Source organism: Thalia democratica, chromosome 8 (genome assembly GCF_965202585.1).
Source record: "Thalia democratica chromosome 8, ktThaDemo2.hap1.1, whole genome shotgun sequence".
NCBI classification, from domain to species: domain Eukaryota; kingdom Metazoa; phylum Chordata; class Thaliacea; order Salpida; family Salpidae; genus Thalia; species Thalia democratica.
Genome location: NC_139172.1, coordinates 14,743,359 through 14,758,610, shown reverse-complemented (window position 1 = coordinate 14,758,610; position 15,252 = coordinate 14,743,359). Strand labels below are relative to the sequence as shown.

General features: G+C 24.3%; 1 protein-coding gene across 1 annotated transcript; it reads left to right on the top strand.

The window, feature by feature from the left end:
- Positions 1–1,918: 1,918 nt before the first annotated feature.
- On the top strand, positions 1,919–12,978 carry LOC145841929 (uncharacterized). Its single transcript, XM_082949237.1, has 9 exons — positions 1,919–2,506; positions 2,725–2,895; positions 4,072–4,207; positions 5,099–5,267; positions 5,770–5,922; positions 9,470–9,585; positions 9,742–9,880; positions 10,649–10,787; positions 12,574–12,978. Exons 1-9 carry the CDS (start codon positions 1,960–1,962, stop codon positions 12,750–12,752), a joined length of 1,749 nt encoding a protein of 582 aa, XP_082805363.1. The 5' UTR covers positions 1,919–1,959; the 3' UTR covers positions 12,753–12,978.
- The last annotated feature ends 2,274 nt before the right edge of the window (positions 12,979–15,252 follow it).

The following is a 15,252-nucleotide window of genomic DNA, read 5'->3' as shown; positions in this document are numbered from 1 at the left end:
TCTGACTTGGATTATAAATAATATTCTAGTTTAAAAATTCAGTAGTTCTACTTATAGAATGTTTATCAGGCTTACTTTTGTGATTTTTATATGTATACAGTTTATTACAATGCAGTAATTTGACTGTGTACAAAAGTTTTTTAGAACCTTACGTAAGCGCTTTAAAGAAAATTTTAGATAATTAAAATATTAATTCATGAAACCTCAGTTCTTTTATAGTAACTTTTATGATGAATGAATAAAAAATTAAATAAACGTAGAAAAGTATTTTGATATTTTTAAAGTTTTATTTACTGAAGTATATTGATATCTTTTATTATAAGCATTAAATTCAGAATTTTGTCATTCTGTTTCTTTAAAAAAAAATCATAGTTTCTTAAAAAATTAATGAGCAATATGCAAAAGTATGATTCAAAAACTAATTGAGTGAAATGTTAAACATCAATTCAAAGTTAAAATTTTCAAAACTAGTTTGTACAGAGTATATTATTCTATACAGGGTCGAGAGGCATTTGGTAGTTGCAGAACGATTTAAAAAAGATTGTAGGCCGCACTTGAAGCCTCAATTCAATGTTTTCTTTTTTCAAAACTCCAGTCAACTATACCTAAAATCTTTCTTTATTCTTCTTTAAAGATTCAAGAATATCTAGTTTTACAAAATTTACATGCTCGCGGGCCGCCTAATAAATATATGAATGTTTGCAAAAGCAATAGTTTTTACTTATTAGATCAAAAGTTGGTTTAAAAAAAGTGTAAAACGTAATGTTTGTAATTATAAAATAGAAGTTGGTAGTGGGCTAATCGTAAATTTTTTTTTAAGTTATGTTAATAAAATTTAAAACAAATTTTTGAAATTTAAAACATAAACTGCTACCTATGCTCAGAAAAAATATATAAATTAGTCGTAAACATGCATTAAACCATGTTCAGAATGAATTAAGCCTTGAAATATCAGCAAAAAAATATAGCTTTAATCTTCTCTGATTAACTTTTGTGTCGATTCACAAAAAAAAATAAAAAACAAGCTATTTATTATAATTAAAGGATTATTACCATTCAAGTCAAATATCAAAGTACCTTATGTAAGAAAAGTATAAAAATCGATTAAAAAAATTTAAAAGTTAAATAGTAAACACTTAATTTTTTTTATGCTATTCGTTTTTACACACTTTTAATGGGCAATTTAAAAAACTTTAAACAAGTACCCTGTTTTATTTTTTTACTGTAAGAAAGCTCATTCGTTATTTTTGTATACTGGTGTTAGATTAAAAACTCAATTAAAATAATTGTTAAAAGAGTACTTAGTTTTATTGAGAACAAAAGAATAATAATTACGAAGGCACTCGAAAACTTGATCATTTCGTCACAACTTTTTGTTGTTTTTAAATGAGTGGTAAGCTGTTTTGGTAGCGGCATATATAAACATAAAAGTTTAAATATTTTCCTTAGTACACTAGTATTTGCCATGAAAGCTAGCGAAACGCAACAACAAAAAAGTTTAAAAATAACATTGGAGTAGTTGGCTGCTTAAAGTCTTTTCTTTAACTAAGAATAAGGTTAAAGTGTTTTGTAAAAAGTAAAAGTCCTATATAAATAAAGTAATTGGGTTAGTTAAGAAGTTCAAAACACTTTGTTATGAAAAATAGGTAAAACTAAGTTTTGAAAGATTATTTGATACACTGTTGTTTCGACAAACGTGTTTATGCTTAGTTAACGAAAATTAGAAAGTGAAATTTACAAAATAAGTTAAACTAGTTTTGTAAATTATGCTATTTTAAAACTTTATGAGAATATTTTATTTTTGTTTTATAAAGTAAATAAATCCTAATAGTTTTATTTTCAATATTATTTTGAAAAGGGATAGTTAAAACAAAATAAAAAGTTTATCATATTAAGTTAAGAAGTTATTACAATAAAACAGTTAAAAACTTTAAATAATTATATATCTATTCAGGAATTATGATTTTTAAGTATTTTTTAGTATTTTTCAGCTTGTTTGTGCGTTTATCAAAGCAAGAAGGTAGGTGTCCTGATTTTTGTCAGTGTGATATCGAAACCGGATTCGTCAAATGCGCCGATGAACTTTTAGTTGACATTCCAGCTTTTTTGCCCGAAAATACGACGCAACTTTTTCTACCTGGAAATAGGATAGTGAAAATAAACTTTCAAATGTTGCAGAAAACAGGCGTTGATCACAAACTTGAAACATTAAATTTGATGGACAACAAAATTGATTCAATAGTTCCTGGCTCATTTAAACACATGAGTATGCTAAAAGAGCTTTATTTACTTAACAACAGTTTATCTGTGTTAAAATCGAATAACTTTTTCGGACTTATGAACTTGGAAGAGCTTAATTTAAGTAGGAACAAGATAAGCATTTTAGAAAAAGGAGCTTTTAGTGGTCTTTTAAGACTAAAAACATTAGAGCTATGGGGTAACAAGTTATATTCATTTGACAATTTAGCATTTAATCAGTTGGGAAGCTTGTCTATAATTTCTCTAGGTTAGAAATTAGTTTTTCTATAACAGTCAAATAGATCAAAAGATATGTTGTTTTCGTTTTTGTTGATAAACAGACAATTAATTTTTGTTATTCAAATTCAACTGTGCCTATTTTTAATTAATTGGTTTAAACACTTATAAAAAACAAATGAAGATGAAATATTCATTTTCGAACTTAATAAGTTTTAAATTACTAACTAATACAAATTTTACACATAGGAGACAACTTGTTTGAAAAAGTACCTACAATGGCGTTTAAACCCTTGAAAAACTTACTAGAGTTAAAAATGTTGAACTTGCCGATTACTAAGCTTGAGAAAAATTCTTTTAGTAATCTGAGAAGTTTAAAGAAACTTCATATCAGTGACTGGCTTTCTTTAGGACAATTGAGTGAGTTTTTTTTATTAATTAAAACTTCAATTTGCAAACTAAATTTTGAATTTAGCTCCAAACTTAATTGATAAAAAGAAAAGAAAAAAGAAATAAAAAATTATTTTAATGCTTAAAAACCATGCATAATTATATCAAAAAAAAAAACTTTACATTTAGGTACATACTAAACATTTTATTCTTTATGTTTCTAAAAAACTTTAATAACGCTGCTTTAAAGTATAAAGTAACAAAAACTTTTGCAACAAATTGCTTGTCTAGCACTTAATATTTTTAATGACACTTCAATAACTTATATCAAATATAATCTTACATCGTTTAACTTAAACTTTAAAAACATTTTAAGAAAATGATCACGTAAAATGAATATTAAATAGCATTTTTTTAATAGTTATTTAATTTAAAGTATTTAATAAAACAATTGTACTTTTATTTCAGGGTCAATAACACAAGCAAAAATTGTTTATATTATTATTTTTGTGAAGAAAGTCACTTAAATAGCAAAATTAACTTTTAAGACTTTAAAAAAGTAAAACTTTACTACGAAGTACGAAGTGATAACAGTTATATAATAATTGTGTTGCTGTTTAATGATAGCATATCATAAAAGCAATGTAGCTTTTATTAAAAGTATTTAATATTACTAATTACAGACACCATAAAAATATGCGTTAGTCGTCGTAGTAGTAAGAGATCGTAGTTGTAAGCTATTATAAAGTTATTGAAAAACTTTATTGTTAAAAATTCTTCAATGCGTACCACTTGCAATTGAGAAAAAGAAATCCTTTGAAATATTTTTCAAAACACTTAAAACTTTAAAATAAACTTAGTAAAAGTTTCAGCTGTTTAAATAAGTAGTAGAAACATTCTATACTTTATAAACACTTATGTTAACAGTTTTTTTGATTTTGCAAGAAAGGATTTTAGTAAATAGTCTCTTAAAAAAGGATTAATTTAGTTTTTACTTTATCTTATAAAAGTTTTGAATTAATTACAAACAATATTTTTAAATTTTTAATGTAAAAAATATTTTGCAACAGTAAAAAAAAAAGCTTTGTATTGTAAAATAAAAGTAGATTTTAAATTTTTTTAAATTCTTGAAGTAAAACTGATTTGGAAAATAAAATTATCTATACGGAGTTTTTTGATAGTTTGCAATCCACTTAATTTTTGTAGGTGACGATGCATTTAATGGTCTAGAAAACTTATCATACTTGTCTTTGCAATCTTGCAATCTTGACATTGTGCCCAAACAAGCTTTTGCTAAACTTAAAAAATTAGAGGAACTTAATTTAAGTAAAAATCCAATTAAGTAAGTAGATGTTTTTATTTATGTCTATCCAGTAGCAAAAAAAAATCTGCATTTAATGTTTTATAAAAAAATAAGAAAAAATATACTATGCAGATCGATATACTTATGATGTTTTTTATTTAAAAACAGAACTACATAAATATTTTTATGTTCTGGAAGTTATAAGTAAATAAATCATACGTAAATTGTTCTTAGATAAGTATATTTTTTTCATTTTTGAAGCTAAATTAATTTTTTAAATGTGACTTGTGTATTAATACGTTCTCTTATGATACCTAGAAAATTTTAATAACAAAATCGTTTTTATTTTTTAAGCTTAAGATTAATAGTTAACTAAGCTTATGTAAATATATATCATTACCAAAACAAAGAAAGTAATTGTCATTATTTTTTTTTGTAAACTTTAAGAGTTTAACTTATATTTTTAATAACGAGTTTTGATTAAAATTTAATTAAACAAAATTCATATAGGCATTTACTCTAAACTACGTATGATAGTTGCATATTTTTTTATTTAAAGTCTTTATATATAAAGACTTGTTTTGGTATCTGTTTTTGATGTTTTTATTACTTGTAATTACAAACTTGTTACTTTATACAATTTCATTAAAAAATATGAAAAAAAATTAATCAAAAAGTGATCACATATAATTTTAAAATGTTTCAAACTTTTACAACTACTGATCAACTCTCCGATATAGCATTAAAAACAAGATACTTTCTTTTTGTAATAAACTATAAAACTTTACTAATTTAAAGTGTTATAAAGTTAACAAAAATGTTCATTTTAACCAATAGATATTAAAAGAAGTTAATGTTAAGTTTAGATTAACAATAAATCAAAAACAAAACTTTCTGTTGTTCACCTTTATGTAGTAACTTTAAAAACAGTTTAGAAAAAAGTACTTTTGAAACAATTCCGAGCCTAAAAGAGTTATACTTGTCAAACATTGGAGTGCATATAATTCACGAGAGTCCTTTTGTTAATTTAAAAAACTTAGTGAAATTGGACTTGTCACAAAACAATATTGAAGTTCTAGTAAATCATCTATTTTTACAAGTTAGTTTCAAAGCTTATTTTACTTAGCAATGTTTGTACTTTAGCTTTAGTTTATAGAGTTCTTTTTATATGTTTTTTACTTTTATTTTTTAATAAAATTGTTACAATAGTACACTTGAAACCTTTTACCCCAAAAGTATAACGAGTAAAAAATATTTGATCATTTTATAAACATAAATCAAACTTTAGCTAAACATAAACGCCTTTATTTTTCAGCTGACAGTAGTCATGAGCGATTAAACCCTTTATAAACATTACATTAAAAATTCTTAAAATATACTGAAAAAATTACTTAAAGAAAATTATATTAATACAGTAGAACTTTTTTCTGTAATTTTTTTTCAATGTTATTTTTCATTGTTTTAATGAACAACTTTGCTTTTTTTATGAGTAGCATGTGAATTAAATTAGTAAATGAAAAACAGTAATAAATAAATCTAAATATGACTCTAAAGTTTTTTTTTTTTAAATTAATTTTAAACTGGTTAATTTTTTGAAACAGCTAAGAAACTTGGAAGACCTAAATTTATCAGAAAATAAGTTATCAACATTATCAAGTCAGATGATTGAACCTCTTCGCAAACTTACCTCTATTGATTTATCTGGCAACAAAATAATTTGTGACTGTGACTTGAAGTGGTTAAAAAGATACTTTGTTTGTAACTTTTAATTTACAGAAATTATTTGTATACAAGTATAGATTAATAATATAAAAATTACATTACTGAAATAAAGTGCCTATAAAAAAAAGGTTCTGTTTTTTTAAGCATAATCTAAGCTAAGTAAAATTTTTGTGAAAGTTTTGACCCAAAATATAAACAATTTTTTCATTTACTTTAATGTTAAATAACAAGGATCATTTTTGATTCTTTTACGTATAATTTTTTTAAGTTTATAGTAGTTAATTTGGATATATCCAGCAAAGCTCAGAATTTTTACGCCATTGTTCAATAAGGAACGAACGAACATCAACAAAAAACTGAAGACAGCCAAAATAATTACTAGTTAAATAATCAAAAAAGCTTAAACGACAATCTAAAGTTAAAACTAGCAGTGTCTTTAGACGTTGTGAATGATTTAGTTGCGTTAACTTTTTTGCTGTACCCACAAACGAACGCTTTATTGTTGAAACAGTTAAATATAGATGGGTCCTAACCACGATGGGACAATACCACGATGAAGAATTTTACATGAACTGTTGTTGATGGTCGTGCGTGCACTCTAGTGCTTATTTATTTCGGGCTTAAGTACAAAGTACTGAATCGGTTTCTCGCGACTATGCCTGCCTGATGTGTCCTAATAAGGATGAAACTAGTCGTAGGTTTTCTCGGACGCTGTTGTTGTTGGTCGTGTAAGGTTCATTATTTATTGTTGATGGCGCAAACATCTCAACTTTGTTGATAATGGCCGAAAAAGATATTGGTTAAAACTGATCAAACGAGCACAGAATATAATCTCACAATAAGCTGACAATGTCTAAGACTTTGAGATGTGAATGATTTAGCTGTGTCAATTTTTTCAACTTTACTCACAAACGGTCGCTTCAGTACTTTGTTCTTAAGCCCGCTTGGTAAGATCACAACAGCGGTTTCTCGCGACTATGCCTGCCTGATGAGTCCTAATAAGGACTAAACCGGTCGAAGGTTGTCTAGGATGCTGTTGTTGTTGGTTGTGTAAAGTTCATTATTTATTGATAATTAGAAATAAACCTACTCGTAATGTATCAAAAAGAATATCTTTTTCCAGTTAAATTCGAAAAAAAACGTATACTACATAAAAAACAGCAACTTTAATTTATAATTCTATATTAGTTTTTAAAATGAATTTTTGTTATTATTTCAGACTTTGAGTTATATTGTAGTTTACAACCATATTTTACTACTTATTGTAGAAAAGCTTTTGTTAAACTAAAAAAGAAAAGTTTTGACTATATTCAAAATGTTAGAAAACTTGACTAAAATAAAGCGTTTTTTGTTGTTTTACTTGTCTTTTGATTTCAATCTCAGTTATTCTATTTATCTAAAGTTTATTTAAAGTTGTTATCTTAAAAATGGCTAAATTAATTTTATACAATAAGTTACACAAATTACACAATTTCATAAACACTAAATATATTTCGAGCAATTCTCTTCAGTAGAGTACAATGCTCACAAATAATAAGATTTTACACACTTATATAGTAACCAAGTAATCAAGTAATCATAAAGTAATTAAGAGATTAGTAAAAGACAAAAGCAATTAGTAACACCTAAAATAAAATAAGTTCATTTACGTTTTAATTGATCTACAGTAAAACTAAACATAAATAAAATGAAAACAATCCTTATAAAATGATACGAAAATAAAGAAACAGTATAGTCACTGTTGTACAGCAAGTTATATTGGATTAACAACCAGACATATAAGGAAGAGAATAAAATAACATACCAAAATGTTTAGAGAATTTTTGCCTGTCAGATAAGAAAGATGATATACCGGTAAAGGTTTTAAACGCATCTAAACGTTTATCTATTTCATAGCATTTACTTAACAATCCAACTTGTGCAAACAATAATAATATAGATAGATTTAAAATTATCAAAATTTGTAGTAATGTTTTCGATTTGATTAAATTATAAGCCATTTGTATTTTGTTAAGGAAACCTGTTTTATGTAAGCAAAAATATTTTGACTTTACTGTTTCTTTATTTTCATAACATTTTATAAGGATTGTTTTCATTTTATTTATGTTTAGTTTTACTGTAGATCAATTATAACGTGTAGGTAAAATTAAATGATTTTAACTGTTACTAATTGCTTTTGTCTTTTATTAATCTGTTGATTAGTTTATGATTACTTGACTTCTCGGTTACTGTATAAGTGTGTAAAATCTTATTATTTGTTAGCATTGTACTCTACTGAAGAGAATTGCTCGAAATATATTTAGTGTTTTTGAAATTGTGTGTTTTATGTAACTTATGGTATATTTACTGGTCACTTATGTCCCAATATCTGAAAGAATTAATTTTAGAACGTTTTATATGTAAAAAAAATTATTATATAAAAACTAGGTCTTGCATATTTTAAAATTAATTTTTTAGTAGTTAATAATTAAAAAACAGCTTAAGCATTAGTCTTGATAATTTTGATAAATGTTAGCTTCTCTAGATAGTTATAACTAAAGCGATTAAAAACTAATATTTAAATTTATTAAAGTTTATGCATAACTTATATAGTCTTCACAGTGTCTTTCGCACGTTGCTTGTGGTTGGTCTGATGGACCAGGTTGGCTACGGCGCGAAGAGTGTGGGTCAACACCCCTTTTGTTAATCCCTCTGTCTATGTTACGTTGGCTACAGCGAGTTTCGGGGTTGTTGACCTTGTCTAAAGTATGATGTATGTTCTCTTTAGAGAACATACTATCCTTTTTGGGGGGCTTGGATCTATTACTCATTGTGCTATACCAAGAGTTAGGTGTGGCCCACTAGTTTATTTTAAAATTAATTAAATTTGATTTGTAAATTTCAGAGATTATTAAGAGCACCAAAAGCTGCCTGCTACTTAATTAATTATCAACAACAAAGCTTATTTATTCAATTTTATGTAAAACCAAATTACAGATAATTTCAATATAATTAACTATTAACACCAAAGTTTATTTATTTAAATTTATGTAAAACCAAATTACAGATAATTTCAAAATAATTAACTATTAACACCAAAGTTTATTTATTCAAATTTATGTAAAACCAAATTACAGATAATTTCAATTTAATTTTATCAACAGCAGAGTTTATTTATTCAAATTTATGCAAACCAAAGTAAAATTAACTTCAATTTAACTTTATTAGAAATATCAATTTAAGAGACAGAACTAAAAAATAAGAGATTAATAACAATACTCACAATTTAGCACATAGAAAAGTTCAGCTTGAGCTGCCACAAATCTAATAATTCCATCTAAGGCGGCAATTTAGAAAGTTAACAAATTAATAAAAAACCCCTAATTAGAGAAAACTCTTTTGCTGAATTTAATTTATAGCCAGAGGCGTTACAACAGTAAAATAGTTTTAAAATATATATTTATTCTTTTTTGCTGTAAAACAAAATTTTGTTAAAAAGATAAAAATTTAAAATAGTATAGCGTTAATAAGTTACACATTTTTAATGTATAGTTTAGTTTGTATGGCATTTATATTTGCTTTAGTAATTAAATCTTTTAGGATGAAAAGTTTAGGAGTGCAGGTATAGAATTTAAGCTATTAGGAAAATGTCAGAACCCAAACTTGTATAAAAATATTGACATAAGAAGCATTCCTTTAAGGGATTTTGAATGCAGGTTAATTTATATTTGTACTTAAAATCAACGTTTTATTTTTTTGCAAGATTTATATAACTCTATCCTAAAATTTTAAGACAATTAAATTTATACTTCATAGTCTTCCTTTATTGTCTGCTTAACTTAATATAAAAACGTACTCTACCTGTTTAAAAGGAAACCAGAGTTTTGGGAAGAACCTTCTCAAGTTGTCGGAAAGATAGGTAAGCCCTTGAATATGACATGCTCTCCTGACATGGTAAACCCTGAACCCGAAGTTACATGGCAAGTAGATTTCAAATCAGAACAAAACAAGGTACCTAATTTTAACTAAATACTTCGATATTTTTATTATTCTGAGTTGTTTTAGTTATTGTACAAATGACTAATATACTAAATTAGCTAATTTAAGTTTGATTAGACCATACTTTTGATCTACAGTAGACTCTGTTATTTTACTTTAATATTGATGAGTACTTACCTTAAAAAATCTACTGCTTGTATGTATTTTTCGGTGTAATTAGAATTATATTATTAAGTTGTGATTGATAATTGTTTTTCTTTTATTATAATGGCTAAAACTATTCTTTAAATAAATACAACTTAAAAGTAAAATAAATTTTAATATCAGAACTAAATATTCTTCTGACTTTTTTACTATACTTTTTAACTTGTTTTAAACTTCTAACTCTTTTTTATCATAATAAGACTTTATTTTGTATGCTATGCTAGAAACTGTTTAAAATTTAACGTGGAAATGCAAAAAGTAAATATTTTTTACAGTTAAGTATAAAAAAGCTTAATGTTCTGTTTTGTTTTTCCAATATGGTTTATAATTCTGAAACGATTTTTAATATTTAGTAAGTATATCTGATGAGAATAAAATTTCAACATCGAGTTTACTTAGATGTTTAAAACTATTTAAAAAATTGGTCTAAGGTCTAATTTGGTTATCAAGTCATACTCCACGATACAGTTTAACGTGTTGTCCAGGACACGATTACAGTCTTGATGAAATAAAAATAAATTTTTATTTGATACTAGGTATATAAAACTAACTTATTTATTGCATATAAATATACAGAACAAATACATAATTTCTGATGAAATTCTCCATTTTTCAAAAGTTGAAATGGCAGACTTCCGCGAATATACTTGTGTAGCTACAAACAAAATTGGTTTTGCAAAACATTCAATTTATCTACAAAAGCATTATGACCCAGGTAATAGAAATGATTATGTTTTCAAGTAAATTAGTTAGTTTAGTTAGACTTTAGACATGATAAAAACTGAAGAATAACTGCATTAGAATCAATTGTTACTAGTTATAAAATACAAATATATAAATAAAAATGTTATCTAAAAATTAAAGCAATATAGATAATAGTAAATGTATAGGAATACTTTTTATAATGCTTAATTATCTTAACAGAAAATTGTACATTATTAGCTTTCGTAATCATATAAGTGTTGTAAAAATAGAAAACAACACAAATAACTATAGACTGTACAAAGTACATTAAGTATATTAATTCCTATTTAAATTAGATTAACATAACTAAACAGTATTATGTAGCTAAAAAATCGTTAACATTTTTTTAGCTTTTTGAAAAAAGTTAACTCAAGTTTTATTAAGCGTTAACATTTAAAAAGAGCTATTTTAGAAAAAAAATAAGTTAAGAAATTTAAAAGCTTGGTTCAAGCGTATTAATAAGAACTCAAAATAGTAATTCAATTACAAAAGAAAAATCGTATTACTGTTTATTTAAATTAAAAGTAACTTTTAAAAATAATAGTCCTTAAAATTTAAAATCTGTGCAAGGTAAACTACTAAACAAAAGTCTGTTCTCATAAGACAGCTTATTGTAAAAATTTTTATTACTAAAACTAGTTTTGTATATATTAACTCGTTTTTTATAAATAATAAGTAAAACTTACACACTTTAAGAAACTGTGATTTAGTAGCTTTTGTAACTTTTTCTACAATTAAATAAAATTTTAATAAAAACTATTGATTTGAAACGCTTAAATAAGGCATTATTAAAACAAAAACATCAAAATAAATGCATAATATTAGTAAGTAAACGTTTAGTACTTGATATTTTTTATCTTATTAATATATATAATATTATAACTTGTTTTAAGTCAAACAATTCAAAGTTCTCGATTTAAATATCTTTAAGGAGATTTTTATCTATTAATTATTTTCAGAGTTTATTATTAACAAAACAATGTTTCACTCCTATATTTGCATATACGAGATCATCAGTTGTAACATAAATCTTATTCAAATATGATTATAAGAGTTATCAATATACATGTAGATAATCATTGCTTATAAAACTTATAGTAATTTATTTTTAAATTTATTCAATAATAAGTAAAAATAGTTCAGTAGTAATAGTCAGTAGTAATAGTAAGTTGTTGTTTTTTATTATTCTTGAAGTAAAAAAATATAAAACCCTTTCTAAACACCCTCACAACGTTAATAACTTTTTGAAAACTCAAAAATTAAAGATAGATTTTGCAAAATACAAAAGTCGGCTAAATAGTTTAAAACAGTTTATAGATATTTTTTGGTTTTATTACTTTTTTTTTAAACTTTAACACTTTATGAAATATAGTGATTGTTCACTGAACTGAACAGTAAGTATTTTAAAAGTAATAGTAAAACTTTAAGAAACTGAGAACTGTTTCTTTAACATTTATAGAACTGTGATTGAAATGTTTAAAAGCGCATGACCTTTAAACAAATATAATCAAACTAAGTTAGCTTATAATAACAACTGTAGCCTAAAATGATAAGTTAAAAATTTGATGTATTTATAATTAAAATTTTTAGTATAGAATAAGTAACAAGAACAATTTTTGGCATTACGAAGTTTTTTTAAGTATCCCTAGAGAAATTCTTTTTTTTTTTTTGCAGAAGTCAATAGAAATGTACATTATATAGTGTGTAAATGTTAAAACTAATTTAGTTTGAGGTTTTTACTTTATTTAAATATACAGACTGGAGTCAACACAGGAAAAAGTCTACAAGTAAAAGAACAAATAAGGCTGCTGTAATAACATTTTCTTTTCTTATTATTGTTCTATTTATTTTATTTTGTATTAAAAAAAAAAGTTTTTTTTTATCACTGTGTAAAAAAATTACAAACACTACAAGTTCAAGTTATTCAAGTTTTTAAGACAATAAAGCCATTTTTCGTGTAATTAGCTAAACTATTTGAAGAAGTCAAACTTTAGCTATGCAAACAAAATATTTTTAATAGTCTAAAAATAGTCACACAAGTGATTTGAAAAGTTTTTTTCTTCTGTTTTAGTATTTATGAAGTATGTTCTGCTATTTGTTTTTTAAAATATTATCAAGTTGCTCTTACTCGTTTTTATTACACAGTTTCCCTAACAATAATCGTATCAATAAAAAAAAAACAGAAACATTTTTTTTGTAGTTTTATATTTTTCTAAATGTCTAGATTTTAAAGGACAACAATTTTATATTTTGTTTGTAAAGTTCTACCTGTAAAAAACTAAAACTAAAGAAAAACTACTTAAGTTTTAAAACTCTGAAATAAAAAGATTAAGTGCTTTAGTCTTTTATATTTGAAATAAAAAAAACTGCTTAGTTTTTTAACTGATGAAAGTAGATTGTGGCTAAATATTGTCTTAGACAGAAAATACTGTAATTTGCAATATTGTACTTCGAACTAATTTTTACAACTAATCTTTTGTATGAGAAAAACTTGACAAGTTCTTTTGAAATAAATTTATACGATTTTTAACCATTACATAAATTAGACTTAAAATTAGTTATTACAAACTATTTTTTAATGTGCTGTGTAACAATACTTTTAATTTAAAAATATTTCTTTAAACCTTAACTTTTATTTATAGAGTAGACGGTAATAAACAAAACTCTGCTCAAAAATTATAACCAAACAGGTTAGCATTATTTTACTTCTATCTTTGTTTCTTTGTAGTATTATCATAAGCTAGTATTTAGTTTAATTACTATACAACAATTATGTTTTAAACAGTTAATTATTTAAGTGTATTTGTTTTATGAGTCTGATAGTTAATTCATAAGGTCAGAAAATTACGGCCTGCGGGTAAGATGCGGCTAGCAAAGCAGAAATTATATAATTTTTTAGATAATCTTGTGCAAATCTTTTGGAAATTTGATTATTTTAAGACATATAATTAATGATGTTCTCTTAATTGATTTTTAGCAAACGGTTGTGTTTGTTTAGTAATAATTGTACTACAGTTTATCTTTATAATATTATACAAGATTCTTAGTATAATTTAAAAACTACAGCGGCCTGGAGTTTTTTGTTAAAAATATAGCCTTCAAAAAGAAGTTCTATCAAATCTAGCAAATCAAATATAAAATACTGCTGACCGCTGATTTGCATAATAAGTAAAATATTCCAAACGCCTTTAACACTCATATATATATTTACGTTGATGTTTAATCTAATTCAAGTTTTTAAGATAAAAAATAACCAGTAGTCCCAGTAGTAATAAAATTAAATTTAATGGTATTTCGGTAATTTTTTTTTGATAGTTTTAAAGATTATAGTTTTCATTGATTAAAAAGATATGAAAAAAATTCTACTAAGTTAAAGTTGCTTCTCATGAAATATACATATGAAAATATAAAAGAAAATGAAGTATAAAGAAAAAAAAATAGATGATTTTATAACATAAAAAAAATTTGTTATTTTATTTCAAAAGGTTCAGATGTACTTAACTTTTCAAAATCTTTAATTTACTTTAAAGTTAATTAGTACAAAATAAACTTTCCTTCATTTTGTAGCTATTTTTAAGTTATTTTAATATAATGTAATTCAGAGGTACAACTTTTTACCTAAAAGTATCTAAAGCAAAAGATGCAAGTTAAAGTTTTCTTTAAAAAAGTTTACAAGTATACTTTTATTCCTTGTGTGTAAGTGTGCTGCGTACTATATACTTACATGTTCTTATAAGCAATAAAGAATGTAAGAGTATTCAAAAATATATTGGCCTGTGAACTTATCTTTTATTGTTTCTTGCAAAAAACTTTATAGACTAAATTAAGCCCTTACTATCTGGTCAATAAAAGGCTGCTAATTGACCAGATAGAAAGGGCTTAATTTAGTCTATAAAGTTTTTAAAGATAAATATAATAAATTCATAAGTCGTTTTAGTTTTATATATCTATATACTGAGTTATAAAAGTACTTTTAAAGTATTTTTAATAAATAATTTTAATGTGTTTTTTATTGTTATGTAAGTATATTTGTAGTAGTCTGATTTTCCATTTAAGGAGATATAAGGTTGACTTTTTTTTACCAGTTTATCTGATTTTTTAGAAATTTATCTTAGCTATCAGAAACTTTTTACCATTTAAGAAAATTCAAAATATCTTTCGAGATATACTGATTAAAGTTGGTGAGTTTAAATAAATTCCTAATACGAGGTGCAAACAAAAACAGTGAAAAAACACTATTTTACTAAAATTCTATTTTCTTATTCTTTTTTTTTAACAATCTTCTACATTTTTAAAGTTATTGGTTTGCTAATATTTAAAAAAATTATTGAAAGAATATTCTTTAACTTTGATGAAAAAAAGTATTTTTATCAAAAAACCATTTTTTTTAAACCAAATATTTTTAATGCTTAGCATTCAAGTAATTATAATTAGAA

Bases quoted from the DNA above. Each gene is read 5' to 3' on its own strand.
- LOC145841929 (XM_082949237.1), top strand. From the start codon at position 1,960: ATGATTTTTAAGTATTTTTTAGTATTTTTCAGCTTGTTTGTGCGTTTA. The intron at 2,507-2,724 runs GTTAGAAATTAG...TTTTACACATAG, and splicing joins CTTGTCTATAATTTCTCTAG to GAGACAACTTGTTTGAAAAA. The intron at 9,586-9,741 runs GTTAATTTATAT...CCTGTTTAAAAG, and splicing joins TTAAGGGATTTTGAATGCAG to GAAACCAGAGTTTTGGGAAG.